The sequence below is a fragment of the Lineus longissimus genome, chromosome 13 (assembly GCF_910592395.1).
Source record: "Lineus longissimus chromosome 13, tnLinLong1.2, whole genome shotgun sequence".
Classification (NCBI taxonomy): Eukaryota; Metazoa; Nemertea; class Pilidiophora; order Heteronemertea; family Lineidae; genus Lineus; species Lineus longissimus.
Window position 1 is genome coordinate 6,690,194 of NC_088320.1, and position 23,799 is coordinate 6,713,992.

Consider the following 23,799-nt stretch of genomic DNA (forward strand, 5'->3'; position numbering starts at 1 on the left):
TTTAATTTGGCAAGCTAGCCTGTGGAAAAGGCACGACAATCTTTTGTGTCTCAAGGAGTTGGCTAACAAATTAGACCCTTATTAGTCTTTTTTCGAACAAAGCTATGGCCTAAAGTGTCTAGAAATGCAAAATTCGCCTCTTTTGGTGATATGACTGACGTAAAATGAATCCGTACAAATACATTAAAAAGCAAGAAAACCAAGTATAAAAACATTAAGATCACTTACTATGTATTTTCTAATAGATACAGATAGCACAATTACTGACTACGATATATTTTCCTCAGAAAAATCTCTGGAATGATAGCCTTTGAACGAAATTGGAGGTTCTCATCAAAATTATCATGAAGTGTATCATCATGGTTCATGGCGTCATCAGTGCGTCCTGGTCGTAATAATTCTGGACGAAAACAAAGTCCTGGCGTGTTTTGCCTTACTGACAAAAAATATTTGAAACTTGAAAATGAATTAATCTGAAGGAAAACAAATACAGTTAGGAACCTTTTACCTGTTGTTGTCAAATTTTTGTCCTGAGAGTTTCGAAATTTTCAGCGTGGTTCTGGCGTAAGATTCAGTCCTGGTGTAAAAAATCTGTCCTAAAAAATCCGCTTTGGCTTGCCATACTCGTCAGTATTGCTCAATTCAATTCAGTATTGCTCAATTCATCACTCTATTGTGATCCAATTGAACTGCTATGTTTTATGTAAATGTTTTTGTTTTTTGAAAATGTTTCTCGGCTAGAGTTTGGAGGAGCAGGTTTTGTCGTGGAGTGTATGTTTGTCAGGGGCAGCAACAGCACTGTGGCACACCTGCTCTTTCAGTCTTCTTCCTATACGTAAATGAAAAATGTAAATGTACGTTTTATTCTCCTTATCAGGAGGTCAGTAAATTGTTAGTATTAGTACATGTATTATTATTATTATTTTCAATAATATTCTATCGAATTGATGACCTCTACGCTACACACGACAAATCCATGCGTATATATCTAATAGGCATGCCTGGAGTACTGCTTCCTAAATAACGATGACGACAGATACCTGTTCATATTTATTCTTTGTAAAACACAAGTTACGTTACTTACATTTATACGAATTACATTTAATGACTAACTCATCTTTCGAAAAGGAGAGGATTTTGTATTATTACTAATACAGTATGTATACAGTACATGATACGGTATTTCAATGTTACACTGCAACGAGTATTATGTAAATGTTACATATAGATACATGTATGATGGATCAGAGTATGTAAATATTTCATAATGTACATGTAAGCACGGAATTCAGGCAGAATGTATGAAATTCGGACATATTTATTAACCGGCCTGACAGCGCCATTCATTTCTCAATCAAGTGTGTGGAACATTTTCGTCTGAAATTCCACATATTTAGTACACGGCAATATATCTAACCAATTTGACTCTCAATGTAAGAATCTCGAGCTTACAGAATACTTGTACAGAGTGTAGGAAAAAACGAATTGCGCAATCCTTGTTGGCCAAAGCCCGCATCAGTCATTTGACCTGATTGAATGCACGTGTAAGGTATGTACATGTATTGTATTACATTCAATAACTAAATCAATTTTACATATCCTGAATCCATTTGCGCGTTTTTTAGCTGCGATGGGACGCTCTGCCCAAGCGTTTGTGTGATAATTCACCATGTTGCAGGATTAGTGGGATGGAGAAGAATCATTAAAAGACAATCGCAGCGGCAGCTAACATTTGATTATCATGATGACCAAATAACCAACCTAACCTAGCGTAGTTTTCCTCGAGGCTTCCCAAGTTGGGTCAGACAAGGTCTTTTCCCGCTCACTGAATGCGATATCAACCATAAAAATCTTTGAAAATAATTTTTGTATCAACAATTCCTTTTGAGAACCAAAAAATTGTGTATAATATACTAAACCCTAGGTTTTCATCAAAGCAAAAGACATTTCATGCCGAAAGCTTTAGTACTTGAACCGTGTTATAGTGCCCGATAACCAGGCAGTCACCATTTACAGAACACCTTGGAACATCGTTGGATCTGATATCTATATCATTTATATCTATTCGCTTCATTGACACAGTTTTATTGTCCAAGTCAATGTCAAGCTGATATAACCTGATCTCCCGCGGTGGTTCTCCTGTCATCCTCCCGACAATGAATATCTCCCCAAGACTACTTGAGCAAATATCATTGCAATGAAACCCATCCACACCATGATGAACGGACAGAACTTCGTCTAGACTGTTATCATTCAGATGGTAGCATGAGACTGTGTCGGTCAAGTTGGTACATATTGTAATCACACCAGTCATTCTACATAACGTAGGTCGGTAAACATGATCAACTTCAATGTCTTGAATAAGAACCCCTTCGTTGTCGGTCAGAATTATGTGGTGTTTCATGTTCGTGTCTTTATATGTTACCAGGAAGTGTCCCCGGTAAGCAACCTCCACAGACCACAATTTCTCTATTGCCACTTTCGGAAGCTTTACATCGATATCCCGTGTCGTTCCTGTCACAACATCGATGACTTTCAGGATTGGTGATACTCGGCGCAGGACAACCAGCTTGTCATGTCCCAATGCTGCTATGTATATGATAGCAACATCATCTTTCGCAATTTCTTCTGGTGCCAGGTAGGGTAGATTCCACAGTAATATTCTGAAAGATCCAGCTGACCAGACAGCGCCAGCTATGCGTTCACTGGACATGCACGATACACCCCATACACTGAACCTACCCTCTGAAAACTTCAGCTCGATGCTTAGTGAAGCTGATGAAAACTGCCCCGCCGTCGCTACGTACTCCTCACTCAGACCACCACCGGTTTTCATCCACTCCTGCAACGTCGCTACCCTATCAGTTTCTGATGCAACAGTGAGTTCCTGCAGTTCCGTCTTGGTCTTGGTGATCTCATCGTGGAGATTGTCTGTTAGGAGTTTTTCGGAAATCAACGCATCACTTTGCTCCATCCCTTCTCGTATGTCTTCTTGTATGGTAGTGGTACTCCAGATGGCATCTTTTATTTCATCAGTATTCATTAGATGGTCCTTCGCAAGGTGGTTCAGAAACTGTTCTTCTAACTCCTGAATTCTCGTACTTTGGTAGGTATTTTCGTCTTTTTTCTGGTTCATCAGTTCCGTCTGCACACGGTGGTACTCAGCACACTCTGTGTAATAGGCAATGTTTTCTTCATACTTCTTTTTTCCGGCGGTGAAGTGTTCGACGGCGTTTTTTCTCGCATCGTCTATTTTATCATTTCTTGCTATCATCAGTCTCTCCAACTCAATAACCTGCTTGGTCAGTTGTCCTGTTTTCTGCTCTGCCTTTTTTGCAATAATTTCAATGTCTTCTTTATCAATCTTAATCACGTCTTTGTAGTCAACAACATCATGATCAATGCTGTTAGAATGTTTCCCAAAACACACTACGCATATAGCCCTACTGCAACTCTTACAAAACTGACTAAGGGGCTTGCCATGTAATTCGCATAACGATACGACAACATGGTTTCCAGTCTTTGGGTGGTTCGCATGCTCCAGGCCGCAGTCCTTGCAGAGACTGATACTATCGCACTGAAGGCAAGCGAGGGACGAGCTGACTTTTTTATCGCTGTCTGCACAGAAAGTACACTTGTCCCATTTTATCTGGTTCAAACCTTTCCTGACATCATTGTACTTCCTGATAATATTTTCGAGAGTAAAGTTTTTGCCAAGTCCGCTTATTCCACTGGCCGGGACCGTGCACAACTCTCTGCATAGCGGACACAGGAACTCACCACACCTTGCCTTCTTCTCGATGTAGCGCCGCAAGCAGTTCATGCAAAAGGAATGATTGCAGCCCCCTGCGATCACCGGCTCTCGGTACTCTTCGCAGCAGATGGAACACTCAAGTTCTTTCAGGAGTGAACTATCATCGGTCGCCATGATTTTAATTGAAACCTTTGAAAATAAGACATCGAGAAATGTGATTAGTAGGATTGCAATTCTATAACTGTGTTAAAAAGTGAGATGAATAAGGGTGGCCATTGACATGGTTATTTAATGTAATTGACCTACTAACCCCATGCGGACCATCTGTTGATGACTTCCTTGTTTTTTATGAGTAGATAAAATGATATTCGATTCTCCTATGTCTATGTATATTGCGTAGAAACATGATCTGGGCGATTTCGTTACATCGGTAGTATTGCGACAGTTTCATGCTTTTAAGTGTGGGCTACGAAATGTAGCAGCATTCCTTTGGCCTGCTTAGTCCATCAATATGAAACCAACTTAATATCGGTAATTCTGGTGGTAAATACTTCACCCTAGTTACAGTATACACGTGTGCCATTTGTTGGCGAGGCGAGTTTTTGATCATCCAACAGTTGATAAACTGTTTTTGACTTGTGCACATTTAAAATGTAAAGCTTCGTATCCATCCCTTGTGGTCTTGTGACAATGCTTTCATTCTTTCCATTGCACATTCCCCGGTACAAACTTTGGGAACATCCAACAAGGCAAGACTGAGGTACATTTTATGTGTGGCACGTCACAAGGTCACAAGCAAACAAGGAACAACTACACCAGCGAAAAGTCTGAGGATCCGCAGTTTTAAGGGATAATTTCAGAATCAGGAGTCAGGAGTCAAAGAAATATGGAGTGGTAAATATCTTAAGATATGATAGTGATGTAGGTTAAATTATTGCGATTTGCTGTAATGCCTTATCAGAACAAGACATATTTTCCGAAACGAATTGATTGAAAACCTACCTGTCTATTACATACTCCTTCGGATCAAGGGTTACTGAAGAGCATATCAACTGAGTCCTGTTGTCAACGAATAATATATATGGCAACTCCTGAAAGTCAGAAATGCATGTGTTAATTAATGGATTAGATGGTGTTTAGTCAAATGAACGATAGAGGGGTTGAGATCAGACACCTTATTGAATCGTTGTGTTTCAAACAAGTTAATTTAATCGATCAACCACCATCAGTTATACACTGATGCAACTACGCATGCACTTCAATCCCAAAAATCTTCGCGAGGAGAAGAAAACTGGACTTTTTAGAATAAAAAAAGACGAATAAGAATCGTCGTTTTGAGAAGGATAAAGGGGAGAAAATATCATTCTGTTTCTCAGTCAAACATCAAAGAATGATATTCGTAAAAAAGCTTACCTTTTAGCCAATTTCATCAGTTCAGGGACAATCTCGAGCTACACTGCCCGATCATGTTTCTGTGTCAGAGACGCGACACGGAATGACTTAGCCGCGGAATGCGGAATGGCGTGATGCCAAAAACTCGGTGGGAGAAACCCGAGGCAACTGTAAATAGGGAACTATCCTTATTAGGATGAGGATTTGTATTTGACTCCGATGCGATTTATTTTTTCAATCAAGGTTAACGGTCAAAAAAACCAATTCGGTTGCCGATTTTTTTGAATTTAGCTGCTGTGAGCCAATGCCAGAGATCATTGCCGAATTCCCTAGAAGTTAGTCGTGCGTGAGCTTGGACATACAGTTGCATGCAGCCGTTGCACTGTCTTCGGCGCCTCCTCCATGTAATGGAGATGTTCACGTCAGCATCGGAAATGGCGAATGTCGTGGTCCAGTGAAGCATAAAACGACGGGGCAGAAAATAATGATTACTCATCTCGCTATCTCGCAAGTTTATAACAAGTCGCCCAGAATCATCCTTTCCAAGAAACAGTCCGATCAAATATACAGAAGATAAAATGCGTCGTCAGTGTCCCTGTTTTAACGGTAATTGGGGTGCGGTGCATCGTCTATCATATTGATACAGTGATCGTTAATGTGGTTTTTTTTGTCAGTTGCAGTAAACAGATTTCACGAGATAGTCTCTTGTGCGTACACGATCATAGGCCTCACTGACAGTACGTGTATCAATTCATTCCAGCTCTCCACACGCATAAATATAAACTGCTTGCACCAGCCGGAGTCACGAGCCACCAAGTTGTACATCAAGAGTAGTTGGGTTTTACATGGCAACATTGATATGACCCGACCGCGACACAATTCTGAAACTGATACTTCCCTATGAACCAGGCCACAAGCTACAGTCACAACACACGGTCTGGGACAAGTTTCTAGTGACATGTCTTCCAAATCACGAGCGTCCGGGCGGCCAAAAGGCTGAAGTTGTGATATTTTGTCTGAAAAACGAGGGCCCTACTTGTTTTTGAATGACACAAGGTATTCATTATAAGGGCATTTTAATGCTGAAAAAGCTGTCTGGTGCCCAATTACATTTCACGCGACGGTTATACATGTAGTTCCCATTATCGAATTCCGTGTTAAAATGGAGAAAAATCATAACCTGAATGAATCATCATGCTATTCTGATTTCCGTTCCGACTTGAACCTCCATGCAGCAATCATCTTTTTGTGGGTCAGTGCTTGAACGATGCGACGCGCAAGGCGAGAAACTTCACCATGACGTCACCGTGACCCCGCTTCTGCGTAAAGTTCGACCACGGGCACAATCGGGCAACTGGAAGACGCGGGAAAATTCTACTACATCACACAATGACTGGGCAAGTGTCGCTTGCCTAGTAAAAAATCCGGAAAAATGTCTGACGACCTCATCAGGTTCATTACCTCGGACCCGCTCGATGCATAAACGCAGGCGGCGCTCAGCGTTTCAAAGGAAAGCCAGCCATAAGCAACCATGCTACCAATGTGGCTGACAAAATCGAGCACGGACTCTCTCAGTGCGGGGATCTGTCGACCTGGATCGCGGCAGATTTCGGATTATACTGCGATGACAAGCAAGTCAAGGGGTAGCAGTGGCTACTTTGATGGACAGCGGAGGTTTGAGGCCCTTACTGAAGTTAGGCAAGAAGCAGAAGCAATCACGTATCAGTTCACACAGCAGTCTTCAATGCATGGTCTGCAATACATCGGATCATCTGTAAACCCTGCACTCCGAAGGTAAGGGTATTTTATACTTACATGCAGGTTCTAGTTTTAGTGTCAAGATTGAAGGGAATATCTCTATTCTTTTTGTTACAATTTACTTTTGTGCTTCTCTCACAAACCTTTCGTTAGTTTGTTGAATATAACTGGTAAGCACATTTACATTGCTCATGCAATATTAACTTCGAAAAGCTTTTGAAATACTAGCCCTTTTTTAAAAGGTAACGCTTCTGACAAATTATATCGAAACATATTGTCTCCGAGTGTAGCAAAAATCCATATAACAATGTTGCTGAAATGTAACAGGCACAGCCCTTAGAGAATGTGTACAAGTCAATGTTATGTGGCTTTGCACTCGGGTTTTTTGTCGGCCATCCGATACATATAATGTAATAATTCAAGGAATTCAATTTTACCCTTTTTAATTTAAGGCAAATTAAGTAACTCTATCAAATAACACAGTTATGCTATAGATCAGACCTGATGTGTGCTGAGTTGCGCAAATCGCAATGCATTAAACAAAATTCATTCAGCGCATTGGATTGGCTTCTGTGTTAATCACAGTTGTTATTAATGATAACCGCAGAATCATGGAAGGAAGAAACCCGCGAGAGTTGCTGATGTATCTGAGGCTGTATACTATTTGACGGAAACATCCGTTACGAGTTAGTTGAGGGCTCCCCTGTTACTAAAAAAACGTCAACAAGGTTTTGCCTACTCGCTCAGAGTACAAGCTCGTCGGCTAGAGGCAGTGGCGACACATTATTTCCACATCAATGCTGATGACAAAAAGACTGTGATCAACAATGTCACTGGATAATAAATCACTTGAAATACCGCAAAAGCGAGATGATTTTTGTGAAATGTATCAACACAATTACATTTTACTATTTGACATGATTAATTTTTCGAATGTTTTCGTTCCAAGACTACCAACGTCCATATGAGGTCAGTCAATGTTGCAAATGCGATATTAGTAAAATGCCAGTACTCAGTGTGAGCCCAATCTCAGACTTCTGGGTTTACAGGCGGATTGTATGGTGCGTGACTAAATAGAATGATATATCCCCCCCCCCCCCCCCCACCCCACTAACCCACAAAAACAAAAACAACAAACAAACAAAGACAACAAAAGGATAGCCATATGTGACACTAATCATCCAATTAAAGTTGATAACCCGTAAGTACCACATAAGGCCAACTAAATGTATGGTGTCATACGCTACAATGCCCAAGATATCACCGACTGCTTCCAATCTAAAGTCTAGGCGTCTCAGCTTTTCGGCCATTTTCATTTCAACAGTGCACTCCTCGAAAACAGTGATCGCGGCCTGGACAGAAACGGAGTCGTTCAAATAAAATACATTTATTTGAAAGACTCTGGCCGTGGCCGAAACAAGCCACCAAGCACTATTAGTGCATCTTTTTAATCTTGCTCACAATAACATCTAATCGGTCCCCTATGTGTCTTTATCGCAGTGAGAGGTAATCATCGTGCACAGTCCTAAAATGCGCCATCTAGAACGAATCTCTTTTGTTTAGTAGCACTTGTCTAACAGTGTATGCATATTTTTGCCTGGCCAAGGGATGATAAAGAGATTTAGTAACCGCATGAGACGAACAAGTGGTACTATGTGGCCAACTAGTGACACTTCTGGATGACTACTATTTAGTCACATAGTGTCCGGTGCAAGGCACCTAACCTAACTTGCCTCGTATTTCGAATAAGACGTAAAATCGAGGTTTCGTATCTGTGTTATCGATGTCTCGTATCCCTGTTATCGATGTCAGGGCAAGGAGACCCCATCAACGTATACAATAGCCTGGACCGACCCCTCCCCTACAATACCCATCAGTCGGACTCAATCGGCAGATCAAACCAAAAGGCGCCTGACAGCAGTGTTAAGCAAGAACGCTCACAAATCCTGATGGATTATTTTCTCCTCGTAGAACGATTCCTCCATGCGGCCTGAGCACACTGGTAGAAATACGTTCAACCACCAACTCGGCGGCGATTTGGGGGTAACTGAGGGACCTATTATGCGTCACAAGACAAAAAGCCCATTTTATTGTGGTATACAATGTATACATTTTACTAGAAGTGATCGAATACATCTTCGGTGTAACCTATTCAAAATACAGTTGCGTCTCACATTTTCTCGCTAGTATCATTGCAAATCTATTAATCGCCCATTAAAGTTCCCATCTGGCTTTTGGTGTTTATCTTTTCAATTCTCGCGAGAAGTTAAACGTGACATGCGTTCATTGCATCAGCCCTTGTTGAATTATAACGAAGAAACGAGCACGGATGTCCTGGCGGGGACGTCAGTTATAATTGATAGATAATTGAATAACGAAGTATCCTTGGGATTTTCGACAACAGTCACACTACGTGATACCAAAATAGAGAATTAACCACCTCCTTGAAATAAAAAAGACAATATAGTTTGAAACAAAAATGTGTCAATATCCATCAATATGTCTAATGGCAATTCACACAATAATGGCCAAGAGAATGATGATGAACGGAGCTTGATTTAAAGAAGATTGTTTTTCAAGTAATTTGTATTTATATCATTTGGAACACAAATAATTGCACATATGTATTTTTCTGTCGAGAATCCTACTCGATTACTCTAGTCCGTCTTTGTGAACACATTTTCGGAACTATACGGAGAACGCATGTCTTGAATGGTTATACATCGTAATGAATTCGCGAGAGTATAGTTGACTCAGCGAGATATCGCAAGCCGTACCATGTGAAAGATTCAAAACGGCTTTGATCGCAATTGAACCAGCTCGGTAATGTGTCTGTGAGCTCATCTCTACGGTAATTAACTTCGGGTTTTATTTCCGCTACTGCTATATCGACCCATAGCACTAGTGACCATTCATGTCAACCAGCAAAGAATCTGAGGTAAATGAGCACCAATTGGTTGCTTCCAAAGCATAGGTTTGTTTCGAAAGCTAAGATATCCTCTGTTTTGGAAATGATCATAATGAAAGCAAAAAGCCATCACTACATGAACATAAAGACAAAACCAGCAAAACCAAAACAGTTTTGTTTTCTGTTTAATTGACGCCTCGCCATTTTATTTCCAGGCAGTTGCACTGACTGAATCGATTCGGATTGCTTTATTTTCCTTCAGTTGCAAGCGTTTATTTGTGGATAATCGGGTTATTATGTGCCGGACTTCTGTGGCGTTCTTCCTGAACGTGCTTAAGCAACTACATTATATAAGCCTACGGGAATCATACCTTTGACATATTCAGCGAGCCAAGAGATGATAAACGTTTTCTTAGGTTATACCATGCATGTATTCATTATCTGTTTCTTAATTTTCAGATTATTTTGGGCTTGCTGCTTCGTGGCTTCAGTGGCCTTCTTCCTCAACGCCGTCATACCTAGACTGAGCGATTACCTACGGAACCCCGTCCTCACCAAGATCAGTATTGAGCGATCCCATCCCATGACCTTCCCGGCCGTCACCATTTGTAATTTCAATCCTTACCGGAAGAGCATCCTAGAAAGTAGACCACAAGTCGCCGCGATAATGCAATCAGCGTACAAGTCGAGTTCATCAGAGTATATTGGCTTAGAAGGTAATACAATCTCCTCATTGACGTCATTAGCACATTCAAAGTCAGGTGGCCATATTTAATACTTTCGGGACGTTTTCTGGCCACAGAAACGTGGCTTTCACTTTGCATGGTTTCTCCTAATATACTTCTAATATTAGGCAACCACCATTCGACAGGCAGCATAACCATTATATTGTACTTTGTACATGTAATCGCGTCTCAAACGAAGACAAGTAAAGTGTTCAACTGGTCGGATCTTTTTCAGGAATTAACCAATCTGACCCACTTATCAACGAAACTCTCCATAACACCATCAACCACGACATAGTGGTCGAAGCGGCTCATCCTCTCCTTCCAATGATCTGGGGCTGCAGATGGGACGGGGATGATATCCCCTCGTACGATTTCTTCACTACATCCTACACGGACTTCGGAATATGTTATACCTTCAATTCGAGGGAGTTTCAAGAGAAGAATGAGAAACTGCAGACAAATGCTACAGGGAGTAATAGCGGGTTGCATCTCAGGATGACTGTAGAGCACTTGGAGTACTATTTGCAGAATCCATTGTCAAATTCTGCAGGAATCAAGGTGTGTTCGAATTTTGGGCAGTGTCGTAGTGCCCATTACCCTCACTGGCTTTCTACCAATACCCGTCTCAACGAATGATATGGCTGAAATTTAATAGCGAGCTGCTAGATCTCAACTCTTGTAATTCCTTAGAACAGACTTTGAGCCTCCAAAATCAACTACTTAGCATCCATCATTGGCGCCAATTGTGACCCACGTTGACATGTAGCAATTCACGATTGACATTGAATATTCACTTTTGCCGTGTCGTATGTAATTACATCAAACTACTTCGCAATGTCTTGTTATGAAAGTTACCTTCCCAACTTTTTGTAACGTCTATAAATGTGTTGTCATTGCTTCAGATGATGCTCCACGACGCGGACACTCTACCTTTGGTGAAGGAATACGGCATGGCAATCACACCTGGCACTGAAAATTTCATGGGGATTCGGCAGGTGAAGGTCAGCCACTAGATCTCTTTTTATTTATCATATATGTTGTATATGTACACATGACAACATCCCTCTGGCAAAGTGATGAGATAAGAGTTTTGCCTTTAGGGCGTTCAATGTATATTATATTTCATGTATATAGTAGTTTAAACTCAGACAGTCTACAGTTCACTAACCTGTGCGTGGTTTTGATTATCCATTGATGATAGGTTTGTCTAATGAAAAGAGGAGCGTTAAAAGGAGGACTGAACCTACGATTTGGGGCTGCTCTTAACGGGCTAACGCATTACCCATTTCATTCTTGTTGATAGTACTCTGACAATAATGGGCAATTCAGACACTCCACAGTTAACCCGAATGAATGATATGTCTCCCCTGCGGTATGGTTTCGTGGTTAGCCTAATGATCTATCAGGAATTATCGGCTTACCGATCGAGCAGCCCCAGGGAGCACATGTTTGGATTTGGCTAGGTCTGTCGAATAACAATTACAACGGTACGCTACCGAGACGGCTGAGAGGAAACTGTGAGCAACTTCATACTTTCGTACTATAAGCGCATAATACATGTAATATGAGATATTGCAGCATGTACATGTACACGTACAGCCTTCAAAACCTCGATATTTTCTGATCATTTTTAAATCATCTCAAAATTCGATAAGTTGGTCAGACATGTCAGAGGCCGCGCTCTCACAGCTTTGTCAATTATCTGAACATGATTCAACTTTTAGGAATAACCAGGCGGATAGCGCTTTTTGGTTTCTACAAAATGCTTCTGGATTAGACTGGGGAATGGTAGAGGGTTTTCAGACAGGTGCAGGGTATAAAACGCTAGATGAAGAACTCGCACTTATTTATTTTCATCTGACATTTCGAATTGTATCAATTCCAGCACTCCTTTCTTCCTCCACCGGCTGAGAATTCACACTGCCGAGACACTACAGGACCAGGATTTAGAAACCCTTTGGCGTTTTATCCAACGTATTCATATTCTGCTTGTCGTTACGAATGCTTAGCCAACTATACCCTGGAGAAGTGTGGGTGCAGAGGTGCACTCATGCCAGGTAAGAAGAGCAATAGATATTTAGTTTTGAACTAAAAAAAAAACAAACCTGATCACCAGTGGCGTTTTGGTTTCTTTTAAAGCACTCCATTATGCCAATATGAGGAACACCTAAAACTCATTTAAAACCCACAAAATGATAAAAGTATTAATCGGAAGACATTGTAACCTTTGGTCTGCATGGCCGCCGAACAATATCTTGTCCCATTTGAGGTGTGTGAAAGAGTTTTGGTGTTCCTTGGATTGGCATATACATGTAGTTTCACCTTGCCTCGATACAGTTCAATCCTGCAAGTCGTCCACAGTCAGCTTTGTAAGCTCCCGTGTCCTGATTAACTACCCGCGTCTTCAATCAAGTACTTCTTTCGTGGGACTGAGAGAGGAAAGCGATGTAACAGACACCTTGCTGGTCTGTATACCAACTGTTTGCCACTCTGAATATTCGTAAGACATATCAGAGAAATACTGGCGTTTGTGACTGGTGAGCTGAGTGATTTGCATAAAAATACTGTTTCCGAGCCGTGTATTGAGTATGAAAAGGTCGGAGATTGTAAATATAGCTTCCAGAAGACACCCTGGATCAGAATTGTCTCGAACGCACATATACGTACCACTCTCGTCCATTACTAATCTACTGCCAACGAAAAAAGAGGTATTTCGAAAGCATAAAACATGATGTGCTCGACTTGCGAGTAAACAGCTGATGATTTATAACAAATAAAACAACGGATCCATTGTGTGTCAGTGGCACTGGCGTCGAGATTTCCTGTGGGACTTGACTGGGCCTGGATTAATCTGCAACATTGCGATAAAGAAGTCACTAAGGCCGATGTATGGCGTGATAGTCGTGATTATCAGGGCAAAAAATTTATGTCAGTGTTGAGTTGGCGCCCTATCATGCTCATATTGAGATGCTATGATAAGATAAAGATAATTGTGAAGAGGAGACCAGAGTCATACAGCCCTAGCCATCGCGTTTTGCATGGCAGCATGGTTTTGAAATACTTGGGCGATTTTTGTTGCTGCAACTTGCGATTACAATCGCTGCCATGGGTGACAAAAGATCTCGCGTTTGCGGTAAAGCCGGTTATCGCTTAGTTTGATGTTGTATTGATCTCGAGTCGGTGCGATCACCGATTCTTGTAGCAAGCACGAGCGATGGCAAGCTAACAAATTTTGTCACTTGCGATCATAATCGCAGGTTGCTGTGTTTTGAATCGCTCGTTTGGGGGTAGGGGCGCTTTATAGCATCTTAGGCAGCTAACAGTATTCGCACAGCAGTAACACCCAGCGTTATCGACATGATCGACGGTATGCCCTTTGACGACCACTTGTGAAAGCCGGCATGCTCCCGCATCACACTTACAAAGAACTATCACGACACCGGGACAGCGGATTAGCAAGTTCAATAACATCAAGTGGTGCCATTTATAGTCGCCCTTCGGAGTAATAAAACAACGTAAACGACGAAAGAAACAGCACATTTAATTTTTTGCAAGTAAGCCAAGCATAAGTCATACACTTCTTTGGTAGCGTGGAGGATGTGAACATGATTTTTATTTTCTTTGTAGGGTCGTTGAGATTGATTGAAAGTCTGTGAGGATGCGACTATTATCCGTTGGGATCAGGGACAGTGTTCATTTTTGGCAAAGAAGAAGTCGCCTCGTTTGCTGTCTGGCAATGGCCCATGCGGCTTCAATGGTCTTTCAGAACTGTTTCATCATTTTTGTTTAATATGATCTGATAACGCCTGTTGTTCTGGACTTCTTAATAATGGTGTCCTATTATTCATTTTAGGGCCAGGGAATTACTGCACGATGTATGAGTATTTTGCTTGTGAGCTAACGATGGAGAGTAAGTAAATGCTTTGTGTACAGGCTATATTTTGCAGAACGGCCACGTGGTTGGCAGAAAAGCATTCATCGGCTTATCAGTGAGAGGCCAGGAGCATGCGATTCAGCCAAGACTTGCGTACTAGGGTCAGTGGCAGTCAAGACAATTCCATTGCTCTCTTTGCTTTTAACAGTTTTGAATGAGATAGCACGTGTTCATCTTATTCCAAGTTCAAGTATGAAAGCAATCTGTCCGTGAATTTCGATATATCTAAAGCCAGTGCGTGAGTACCTTTATGTGCAGTGCAAAATAATATCGTGACAGAAATCTCAGCGCGATGGAGGTGCTTTCTATTGTGTGACAATGCCATGAGGAGTGAAGTGGGTACGTCTTGGCATTTTCATACAAGCTGCAGGAACAAAGTATAACACGTTTGCAGCTCAAAACAGATTTAGAATGAGCGTTTTTAAAGCGGGCTAATGTTCCTTTAGTGTATTTTTGATATCTTTTAAACCTATTAATCGTCTTTAGGAGAGTATTCCCGTGCCGAAGACCCCCTCCTCCGCTGTGACTGCTTCATTCCCTGTCAACAAATCGTCTACGACATTCGACTGTCTTCGGCACTCTACCCCGGCGACCACGTGGTTCAAGATTTGGAACATATTTTTGATATTACAGAACATCATATACGGTGAGTTGTGTATGGCACACCATATACGCCGAGTGTTGGTTTTCAAAAAAAAGTTAGTCACTACGGCGTTTACCCGGCCCTAAAGCCCGCAGCACACTACCCGCCAACTTTGGCGACAAGAGGCTTTCAGCTGACGCCTCTCGCCGCCGAAGTTGGCGGCCAGTGGATCCCGGTCAGAGCACACCTGCCAAGAATCGGCGTCCAGTAGCGTCTTTTCCGCAACTTTAGGCTGCCATTTTGAAATCATGTGACATCAAGACGCATACTGATTGGCCATAGCCTCGCCGCCGACGCCAATTCAGGCGGCAATCCGTAGAACACCTGGCTTCTTCTTGCGTTCAAACGCGGCGACACGCGTCAAACATGTTAGATATTTGGCGTCTAGTTGCGGCAAGTGGCGGCAAGTCGCGTTCGCCGACGCCGTTCGTAGCAGACTAGGGATTTTTCAGGCTCTCAGGACTCTTGCGGCAAAAAAAGCCGGCTAGTGTGCTGCGGGCTTAACTTCGCGTTTAAGTTTAATGGGCGCTCAATTAGTGACATAATTGTGTCAATCAAAACAGGGCCTGGTTGTTCAAAAAAGGTTTTGTCACTTACGCTGGCATCAGCTTAACTTGGCATTACAGGACTGTATACACGTCCACATGACTTGACAGAAGGGGGTATAGCGCCAAGATGAGTTAACTCCAGTGTTAATTATGCTTAAGAGTTGTAAGTATCCCTTCCTTTGGTGTCAGTTCTAACAAAGATATGGTGAGTCTCTTTCTCATACCGTTCATACAATCCAGGGAAATGTCCCTACCATCCATTAAACTCTAATATCGCGTATTAGCCGCATTCTTCATGTTACTGGGATCTTCTGCCGCTGGAGGCGGGTATTGTCCTCCGGTTTGTGGGGGATTAACGGTGGTAGGCGGAGGGTAGTGGCCGCCGGGTTGAGGGTACATCGACGCTGTTAGTGGTGCGCCTGCATGCCCCGGGCCCGCTAACATCACTTGGTTGTAGGGTGGCGGTTGGACGGGGTCAGATTGAGGCAACCCTGGGCCTGGTGGAGGCATCACCTGCCCGTACGTTGGAGGTGCATATCCCCGGTTGACATAAGCCCCTTGCGCTGGTTGGACCCGACCTTGGGTAACTGAAAAGTGATGACATCATAGTCTTATATATGCATATGTGGTGAATCAAATACAACACACAGTCATAAATTACGGTTGAGTCGTTGATTATTCGAACGCTATCGGAGTTGCGTAAAGGGAACATCGGCCTAAGTATCTAAAAGATTAATACCAAGCTCGGGACTATTCGCTGTCTGCACTTACTGACGGCTGTGTGCTGGGCAGGCCTCCTACGGTTGTTTGCCGCAGCAGCGCATACTCCGCATGCGACGACCGGTATCACTATGATTAGGACGAGAAGGACGATTCCACCAATCACCCCACCAATGATTGCCCTGCAATAATTTTGTAAATATTATTTTTCAGATCCAACCTGGTATAAATAACCATTGAGAAAGAAAGGCAGAGATAACTTGTCATAAAATCCTTTTGCATTTGGTCAATGCGTTTTTCCTAAAGCTAGGTGCACACAGAGCTTGTGACTGCGTGATCGCAGCTGCAAGCCGTTTCCCCCAAAGTCATGCGACGACGCAATCCTCTAGACTGTTGCGATCATGTGTGACATCGACGACGTCAAATCATCACCAATGTTTCATCTCGCTCCTTGTTCCATTCTTCAACCATGTCTGTGGGCGCTGCCATCTTGAAATCATGTGGTGTAACAGCAACGATTTGACTGGTCGAGAGGTAATAGATTGTCGGAAAATTCTATTCACGCGCAGGCGAGCGGTGCACACTGCTTGCGCAGCCTTGCGTCCTATGGCTGCGGCGAATACGGCTCCGACAAATATCAAATCATTTTGATACTTGCGATTCCGACTGCGCCCCAGGACGCAAGCACTAAATGGCTGCGGTCTCCAGTGCACACAGACATTTGCGACCTCGCAAAAAGCCTTGCGGCTGCGATCACGCAGGCACTAAGCTCTGTGTGCACCTAGCTTTAGCCATCGCAAACCTTGTTTGCCAGGAAGAAAAAACACTGACAATTTTCAGATGTTTGGCATTTTGGAATACCATACGTGTTTAGTAACTGCTTTTTCGTCATCATTATTTCATTATTGTTGAATAGCGATTCTGTTGAAAATATGTTCAAATGAGACTCGGTGATAACTTCGCCCACTCTTCAAGCACTTGAATGTGGAACTTAGTGGAACCGTTCAGTGCAGAATAAATCTTTCTGACCGCATTCAGATGAACTACTTTTGGAACACCTTGTGCCATACGTCGAGTCAAATTCTATCTACTGTTTTCTATCTTATTAGACTAACAAACTGGAAAATATATACCTACCCGATCGGTGCAGTATAATAGTCGTCATATAGTGTCTTAGAACGTGAATAACTGGACCAATAGCTAGAGCTACTAGACCTGGAATAATCATATCTGTTGCAGCAGGACGATGAACCCGAGCCTGCGGTACGGTAGCAGCACTTTGAATTGGTGTACTGCCAACAGGTGTTGTATCCAAAATATCCGTTGAAACATTTTTGGGGCGAACAGCAGACGGCACTTTTGTAGAAGCCAGAGGAACAGCATTCTGTACTTAAGTAATACAGGCAATATCGGGTAGAATAGCCGCCTTTGCATGATGCATATGACAGCGACATCGCTGAAAGTAGACATCACTGATTAGTCACAAGAGGGTTTGACAGCATGCACACTCGGTAGAGAGCTATGTTATGAACTGGTCTCAATTCAAAACAAAACAGAAATAATAAATAAGGAATCATGATTGGAATTGCCAAATACTCGTTGGAAATGCACACAAATAGCTTTATTTCTTATTGAGATCATACTAATCCACTCTAGATTAATTTGTTTTGTTATCAAGGACACCTGTCACGCCTAACACGCCTGTAACGGCGTTGGGCAAATGCATCTCGGGAAAGGACGGGGTGGGCGGCGTGCGTGGGGTGGGGGGTGGGTGCGCTGAGGGGGTAACAACGGTACTCGTTACATGCACTTACCAGTAGGAATCCTCATCGCCATAAAAACAACCAGCGGAATTACGAATGAGAAAATATAGTCCGCCATCTTGGACGTCTACTCCTCGAACCCAGGATACGGACTTAAACACTGTTACGCATTCAATAAAAGGCTGTCGGTGTCACACCCAAGCAGGCTAATCCCGTGTGTGTGTGTGTGTAATAATCGACACGCACTAGTCACTTAGCTGTCGTGTAACTCGGTTGCTGACTGGATGAGGCGATTTCTCAAATGAAAAGAAAGAAATTGGCAATATCTTATGACCAGTGAATTAAATTCGTAATAGTTCTAGGCTACACAAATTCTATCCCCCTCGAACTCTTGTCATCCTGCACCAACATGCACATCATGGTATATTCTGATGATTTTCATGTACATGTATATACATGTATAGGCTGTGATCAACACGACACTACTGGCAACGGCTGTGTATCTCGTTGAAAGAGCCAGCGTTATATCTGCATTGGCCGGTTGCTAAGCTGACGGTTTATGCAGGAAACATTGGTGGGCAGTTTATATTGATTTTGATGGCGGTCGTTCAATCTGCCAATTGATCTCAGCAGTGCATTACCCTGACACTCTAGCTGGATCAGGCGATGAGTACATCAGGCACAATTGTTTATATCCTTTTATGTTCACGTTGTTGTTGTTGATACCATTAGTAGTGCCAGTCTAAAATACACAAGTGTTTTACAACAACGTGTTCATATCCCCACTTCTCCCGCAGGTATTTATTCGATTCGAGGTTACAATATCATAACCCTTTCGAGGCAGCCGGGGTAGTCCACTGTTGTAGTGGTTTTAAATCGCTTTGAAGGCTTTGGGTTCGCCATTTCGTTGTAACATTTCCAATTTCTTTCGTTTTACGTCGTCAGGCACAACTTTTTAGAAGTCAGGATTTTCTTTGAAGAATTGAACTACAAATGGATAAGACAAGAACCAGAATACACATCACAACAGCTAATAGGTGAGTTATTGTTTGTGTGTGGCTTCTCCAACAAACGATACTTAAAAAGTCCTGGGTTTATGACTTTTATTACATTTTATAGATGAATAAGTGGAGTGAATTTGTGTCAAAAATGATGGAACACACTAGGCTGAAGGATAGTCATCTTCAGTGCCCTAATTGTTCCCCTTTCCTTTAGAATCGAGTCCCACAGAAAGTCTGATTGATTTCTCTCTCCTGTTTTAGCGGATATAGGCGGCCAGGCTGGTTTCTGTATTGGAGCAAGTATCCTCAGTATCATGGAGCTAGGTGAATGGCTGCTGAACCTACTGGTCGGGGCTTTCAAGACTCTGACCGGAAGAAACTCAGTGACAAATACTACCGAAAAGAAGGAAAAGAGGGCGGCCTCTTGAAATATTTATTGAACCTAGCTACAATATACATTTCTGTGCATAGGAAATACTTCTATATAATGTATATGTGAGCACGGCATATTGAGCACGGCGTGTTTAGTAAATTGTAGACCGTCGCTCGTAGTCTATATTTTCATCAGTCTTTCCAAAATCTACCAAAATATTGACCGCAATGTCCAGACGGAATGGATATAACCACATAATCGTAAAACTCTGTATTTATGTTCTGGAGGTTTTTACTCACCTTTCAATAAGGTCCATAAACGATACAGCCGCGTCTCTGTTAAAAATGATATGAGATATTTTGGGGACGGATGTCGAAATACGGGTTAGACTTGTACCTGACAGGTTGGCCTATCAAGTACACGAGTAGCAATGCAAAGGATATATTGAAGGAGAGATATGGTACGCCTTCGAATAATGGGCATTGGTGCCCCACAATGAGAGATAAGACGGATGGTTAGAACAGATGTCAACATCGATGGCCCAATTACTATTGTATACATCTCCGTGCATGACATCATCGTGACATCAATCTATGATAATTGTGAAAAAAGTCCGGTCAATACGCGGATAAGGTTTTTAGGATGATATAGAATGATTTTCAGTTCTTCCATTCACTAAACCACGGCAGCACTCATATCACGACGCATTTCAATGTGCTGCTCGTAAAATATGTCGCGGGTGTAGCTGATCAATATTTCAGCTCGATATAGGTATAGGTATGCCGAAGAGTACTTATACGTGTAATAAGGTATGCCGAAGAGTACTTATACGTGTAATAAGGTATGCCGAAGAGTACATAATACCTGGCAGCTCGGCGAGCAGTCTACAAAAGTGGTTACAATGTGGCATGATGTCATTACTTCCACTGCACTGGCTATGCTCATGTCTTCTAGTACCCTTGACTTTAAAAAGCGCCCCAAGAGAGACAAAATGCACGTAAGCCTTGCGAAAAGCTACGATAACCAATTACGAAATCGAGTATTTTTTCAGTTTCCTCCAGCCTAACGTGACTCCTACAACTAAGTATAGATTTAAGATAATTTACGAGTGCACGTAAATTAATTTCCAGAGGGATCGATGATACGACAGACCTTCATACTTTTACCTTCGTTGTTCGTCCAAATTGGTTCCCCAAATACATCGCTTTAGGTTTTACGACCAACGGTGGCGGGGAGAACCAATTTGCTGTTCGTCCGGATCGAGAAACCCTGCGTAAGAATTTCCTAGCCGTACAATACACAAACTGTGAGACAGATTTCCCGGACCCAACTCTCCGCCCATCGACCGATTTTGACAACAAAGCTTTGTGGCGCAAAACGATATCATACAGTTGTTGGCGGTCCCAACCTCTGTCGATCTTACCGTTCCGTTTCTCCTCTCTTCCTTAGATGTCGCATTGATAATCGTTGGGCGCTTTCTGCTCCTGATGCCCGCAAGTTATGGTAATGTGTTGAATTGCTTTGATCTCAGGTGCGAATTTTACTTACTTTAATTGAGTGGTAAGCAAAGGAGAGTGTCTGATTTGCTGGAGGTCAGCCCCCATGGTGGGCGCAATCGGTTGTGAAGGGGCTTATGAGGGGACGCTGAGGAGAGGAGTTATCGGATTGTTGAGCATCTCAGTGCGTAGGAACATGCACTATTCGAAATAAAGGCTTTTGAGCTTTTGAAAAATAATCGTTAGTTTTTTTCGGCCCACACTTGCGCACAGCGCAAAAAGGCGCACAAATCTTTATTTCAAAGAATGTATAGTAGTGCTTACAATACGCAAATATCATCATCATCATCTCTATCATCGTGGCATGGTCATCATCGCTCTGTCATCAGCATCATAATCATTGTTTCATTCATATCAGTCGGAGAAATATTACCATTGGCTATATACATGGAGTGTTGAATTTGATTTGAAAACGATTCTGCAATGAACGTTGCCTTAAAATCGCTTGACTTTTATCTCGACCCGAACGGTAAAAACCATTGCACATGAAGCAAAGAGAATCTGCTGGACTTGAGTACTGTTAAAATTTTAGATTTTTGCGTTATGACTTGAAATTCTTGTTCAATTCAATATACGCTCTGAATCTTTTCAGTATGTTCGGACGATTTTCGCACTGTCATCATACGTCAAAATGGACCCCGTACCCAGCCTCCTTCAGCAACCGTAATCGACAATTCCGAATCATGGTTGGGTAATAATTAGCGATCATTAATGGTTTGATGTACCAAGAGAACTCAATTATGGCATCAACTTGCGATAGATACTGTAAATGTTAGTCATGTTGATAGGGGACAACATAACGAGAAAATTAGATTTGGCGAAGACACACGGAGGAGATTTAAGATATTTCACCTGTGAGAAAATAGGACTAAAATGATGATGTATATCACGGTAGCCCGTTTCTCACAGCTCGTTTTACCTCCAAGCAAATCTTTCAGAAACTGCGTTAAACCTGGTCAAGTAAAATCTCCTTCGGCTACTATTAAGAATCGATATCTCTTCGAAGAAGATCTCCGAACCAGCGCACCTGGTATGGTTACTGGTATCGGATTCCTGTCGGTGCCTTGCGGGAGCCCCGACCACCCAACCGAGAAAATGATTGGCGTCGTAACCAGCGTCTCACGTATATCGGTTACACGAGTGGATAGGACGCGGGTCAAGCGTCGTGACATCTTAATTGTATTTTATATTAATATTTGCGATGCGTGATAAAATATTGGGTAGATTGGAATGATAAGTGTACTGTTAGTGCCATGAGTGGCATATGGCCCATTGGCCGTTGGGTCGATCACTCTATATAGCTGACCATGGGCTACTGAACGACAGCAATTTATTATGTGGATGTGCATGTTCCCGTGTAGTTGAACCATACTGATAATAATCCATTTGCCAAATATTTCCCCGTTAAGGAATTCGAAATTTAAGCAAATTCTTTTCATATCATTCAGTTTAACTTTATACTTTCACATCATTTGGAATTGTAAAACCCTCTTGAAAATGTTAACGATAATGCATGCTAACTCTTTTTCTAAAATGATGAATGAGGTGATTTCGTTAAGCGTGAGTGTTTCTCATATTTTCTTGTGATCAAACTCAAAGGTAAACTTCAAGTCCTAACTTTCAAAATTCAGCCACAATTTAGGCAATTAAAACTAATGATCACCAAGTCTTATCCTTCATTCTTCCACAGGGTTACAAATTAGCAGCAATGTGGGCTGGCTAAATGACAGTCTTTGGTTAATTGCAAAGCATATTCTCACCGAAGATTGTTTTTCGGGAGGAATTTTTCCGTTCAAGTGATTTTCGTAAATTGAGGGCGACGGTGACTGGGCTAGGAGGCGCTGGTTCGTGTGATTTTTGTGACCTTGGGTTCTACTTCGCGCCGCGGATACCCTTGCTCACTCTGGGGGTGACACGCCGGTGCGTTTTGTCACGGGCGTCGGGCATGTCAGGGCACGTGGCATTTGGTTTTTTCACACTTGGCAACTTTTTATTGTGCCGCAATTATTTCTCACAGAAACGGCTGATTAGGTGTGACGATAATAGGAATTAATTTTGATAGATTGAACAAATAGAATCCGTTTCGACAAACATTAGGATAATTAGACACCTAGAACCCGATTCATCGTATACCGCATGTGCGCGGATCCGGCCGACAAGACATCGGAAAACATCAACAATTTTCCGAAAAAAATCATTTAAACAGAACCAAAATCACGGACAGGACACCAACGACCGACTTCTATAAAACAACACAGTCCTCAACCCAGTTGAAAACATTGCAGAGCTTATTTGAGAAAGATTCCAGAAAGATGCACGAAAGAAATATCGCATAGATGAGTGTTAACAATCAAAACTGCAAACTAAGTGCATCAAGATTTGAGCCAAACTAATTACCTCAAATTCGAGTAATGATTAAACTTCAATGCTAAATTAAATTTTATTGAAATCTTAAGAATCGTCGATCTCTCGTCCCCGCCCGCCTCGCGGGAACCGCACCATCCGCTCTGGCACTCGGGCATCAAAGCGACTATTAGGACCACGGTTGAGATGTCAAGGAACACAATGGGAGAGGCCGCCCAGCTTTGTGAACGCTCAATCAGTTATCTTTGTAACCATAACAGGGCTATTGACGATATGACAATAGGAATGAGAACATGGCATCTTGTTCTCGAGAGGTCGAGGAGAGTCTGTGATTTCGTTGCGGGGAGATCTTCGTGA

General features: G+C 42.3%; 3 protein-coding genes and 1 long non-coding RNA gene across 4 annotated transcripts; 2 read left to right on the forward strand and 2 right to left on the reverse strand.

The window, feature by feature from the left end:
- Positions 1-1,089: 1,089 nt before the first annotated feature.
- LOC135497785 (E3 ubiquitin-protein ligase Midline-1-like) lies at positions 1,090-5,229 on the reverse strand. The gene is made up of 3 exons (XM_064787675.1): positions 5,168-5,229; positions 4,757-4,845; positions 1,090-3,943 (listed from the first exon to the last, which is right to left on the reverse strand). The coding sequence occupies exon 3, from the start codon at positions 3,926-3,928 to the stop codon at positions 1,949-1,951; it is 1,980 nt and encodes a 659-aa protein (XP_064643745.1). The 5' UTR covers positions 3,929-3,943; positions 4,757-4,845; positions 5,168-5,229; the 3' UTR covers positions 1,090-1,948.
- Positions 5,230-6,677: 1,448 nt separating this feature from the next.
- LOC135498358 (acid-sensing ion channel 1-like) lies at positions 6,678-14,458 on the forward strand. Its single transcript, XM_064788615.1, has 6 exons — positions 6,678-6,940; positions 10,272-10,528; positions 10,773-11,098; positions 11,443-11,541; positions 12,426-12,597; positions 14,394-14,458. Exons 1-6 carry the CDS (start codon positions 6,678-6,680, stop codon positions 14,456-14,458), a joined length of 1,182 nt encoding a protein of 393 aa, XP_064644685.1.
- Positions 14,069-20,225, reverse strand: LOC135497787 (uncharacterized). Its single transcript, XM_064787677.1, has 5 exons — positions 19,822-20,225; positions 18,200-18,444; positions 17,523-17,841; positions 16,437-16,567; positions 14,069-16,252 (listed from the first exon to the last, which is right to left on the reverse strand). The coding sequence occupies exons 2-5, from the start codon at positions 18,264-18,266 to the stop codon at positions 15,933-15,935; spliced, it is 837 nt and encodes a 278-aa protein (XP_064643747.1). The 5' UTR covers positions 18,267-18,444; positions 19,822-20,225; the 3' UTR covers positions 14,069-15,932.
- LOC135497788 (uncharacterized) lies at positions 18,637-19,828 on the forward strand. Its single transcript, XR_010448958.1, has 3 exons — positions 18,637-18,945; positions 19,094-19,185; positions 19,411-19,828. It is a non-coding gene; the product is annotated as an uncharacterized LOC135497788 (long non-coding RNA).
- Positions 20,226-23,799: the final 3,574 nt, after the last annotated feature.

Excerpts from the sequence above, each read along its gene's own strand:
- LOC135497785 (XM_064787675.1), bottom strand. The coding sequence starts at position 3,928 with ATGGCGACCGATGATAGTTCACTCCTGAAAGAACTTGAGTGTTCCATC.
- LOC135497787 (XM_064787677.1), bottom strand. The coding sequence starts at position 18,266 with ATGGCGGACTATATTTTCTCATTCGTAATTCCGCTGGTTGTTTTTATG. Across the intron at positions 17,842-18,199 it reads GGCGATGAGGATTCCTACTG|CGATGTCGCTGTCATATGCA; the intron begins GTAAGTGCATGT and ends GTCTACTTTCAG. Across the intron at positions 16,568-17,522 it reads TATTATACTGCACCGATCGG|GGCAATCATTGGTGGGGTGA; the intron begins GTAGGTATATAT and ends AAATTATTGCAG.
- LOC135498358 (XM_064788615.1), top strand. The coding sequence starts at position 6,678 with ATGCTACCAATGTGGCTGACAAAATCGAGCACGGACTCTCTCAGTGCG. Across the intron at positions 11,099-11,442 it reads CAAATTCTGCAGGAATCAAG|ATGATGCTCCACGACGCGGA; the intron begins GTGTGTTCGAAT and ends TCATTGCTTCAG. Across the intron at positions 11,542-12,425 it reads TGGGGATTCGGCAGGTGAAG|CACTCCTTTCTTCCTCCACC; the intron begins GTCAGCCACTAG and ends TATCAATTCCAG.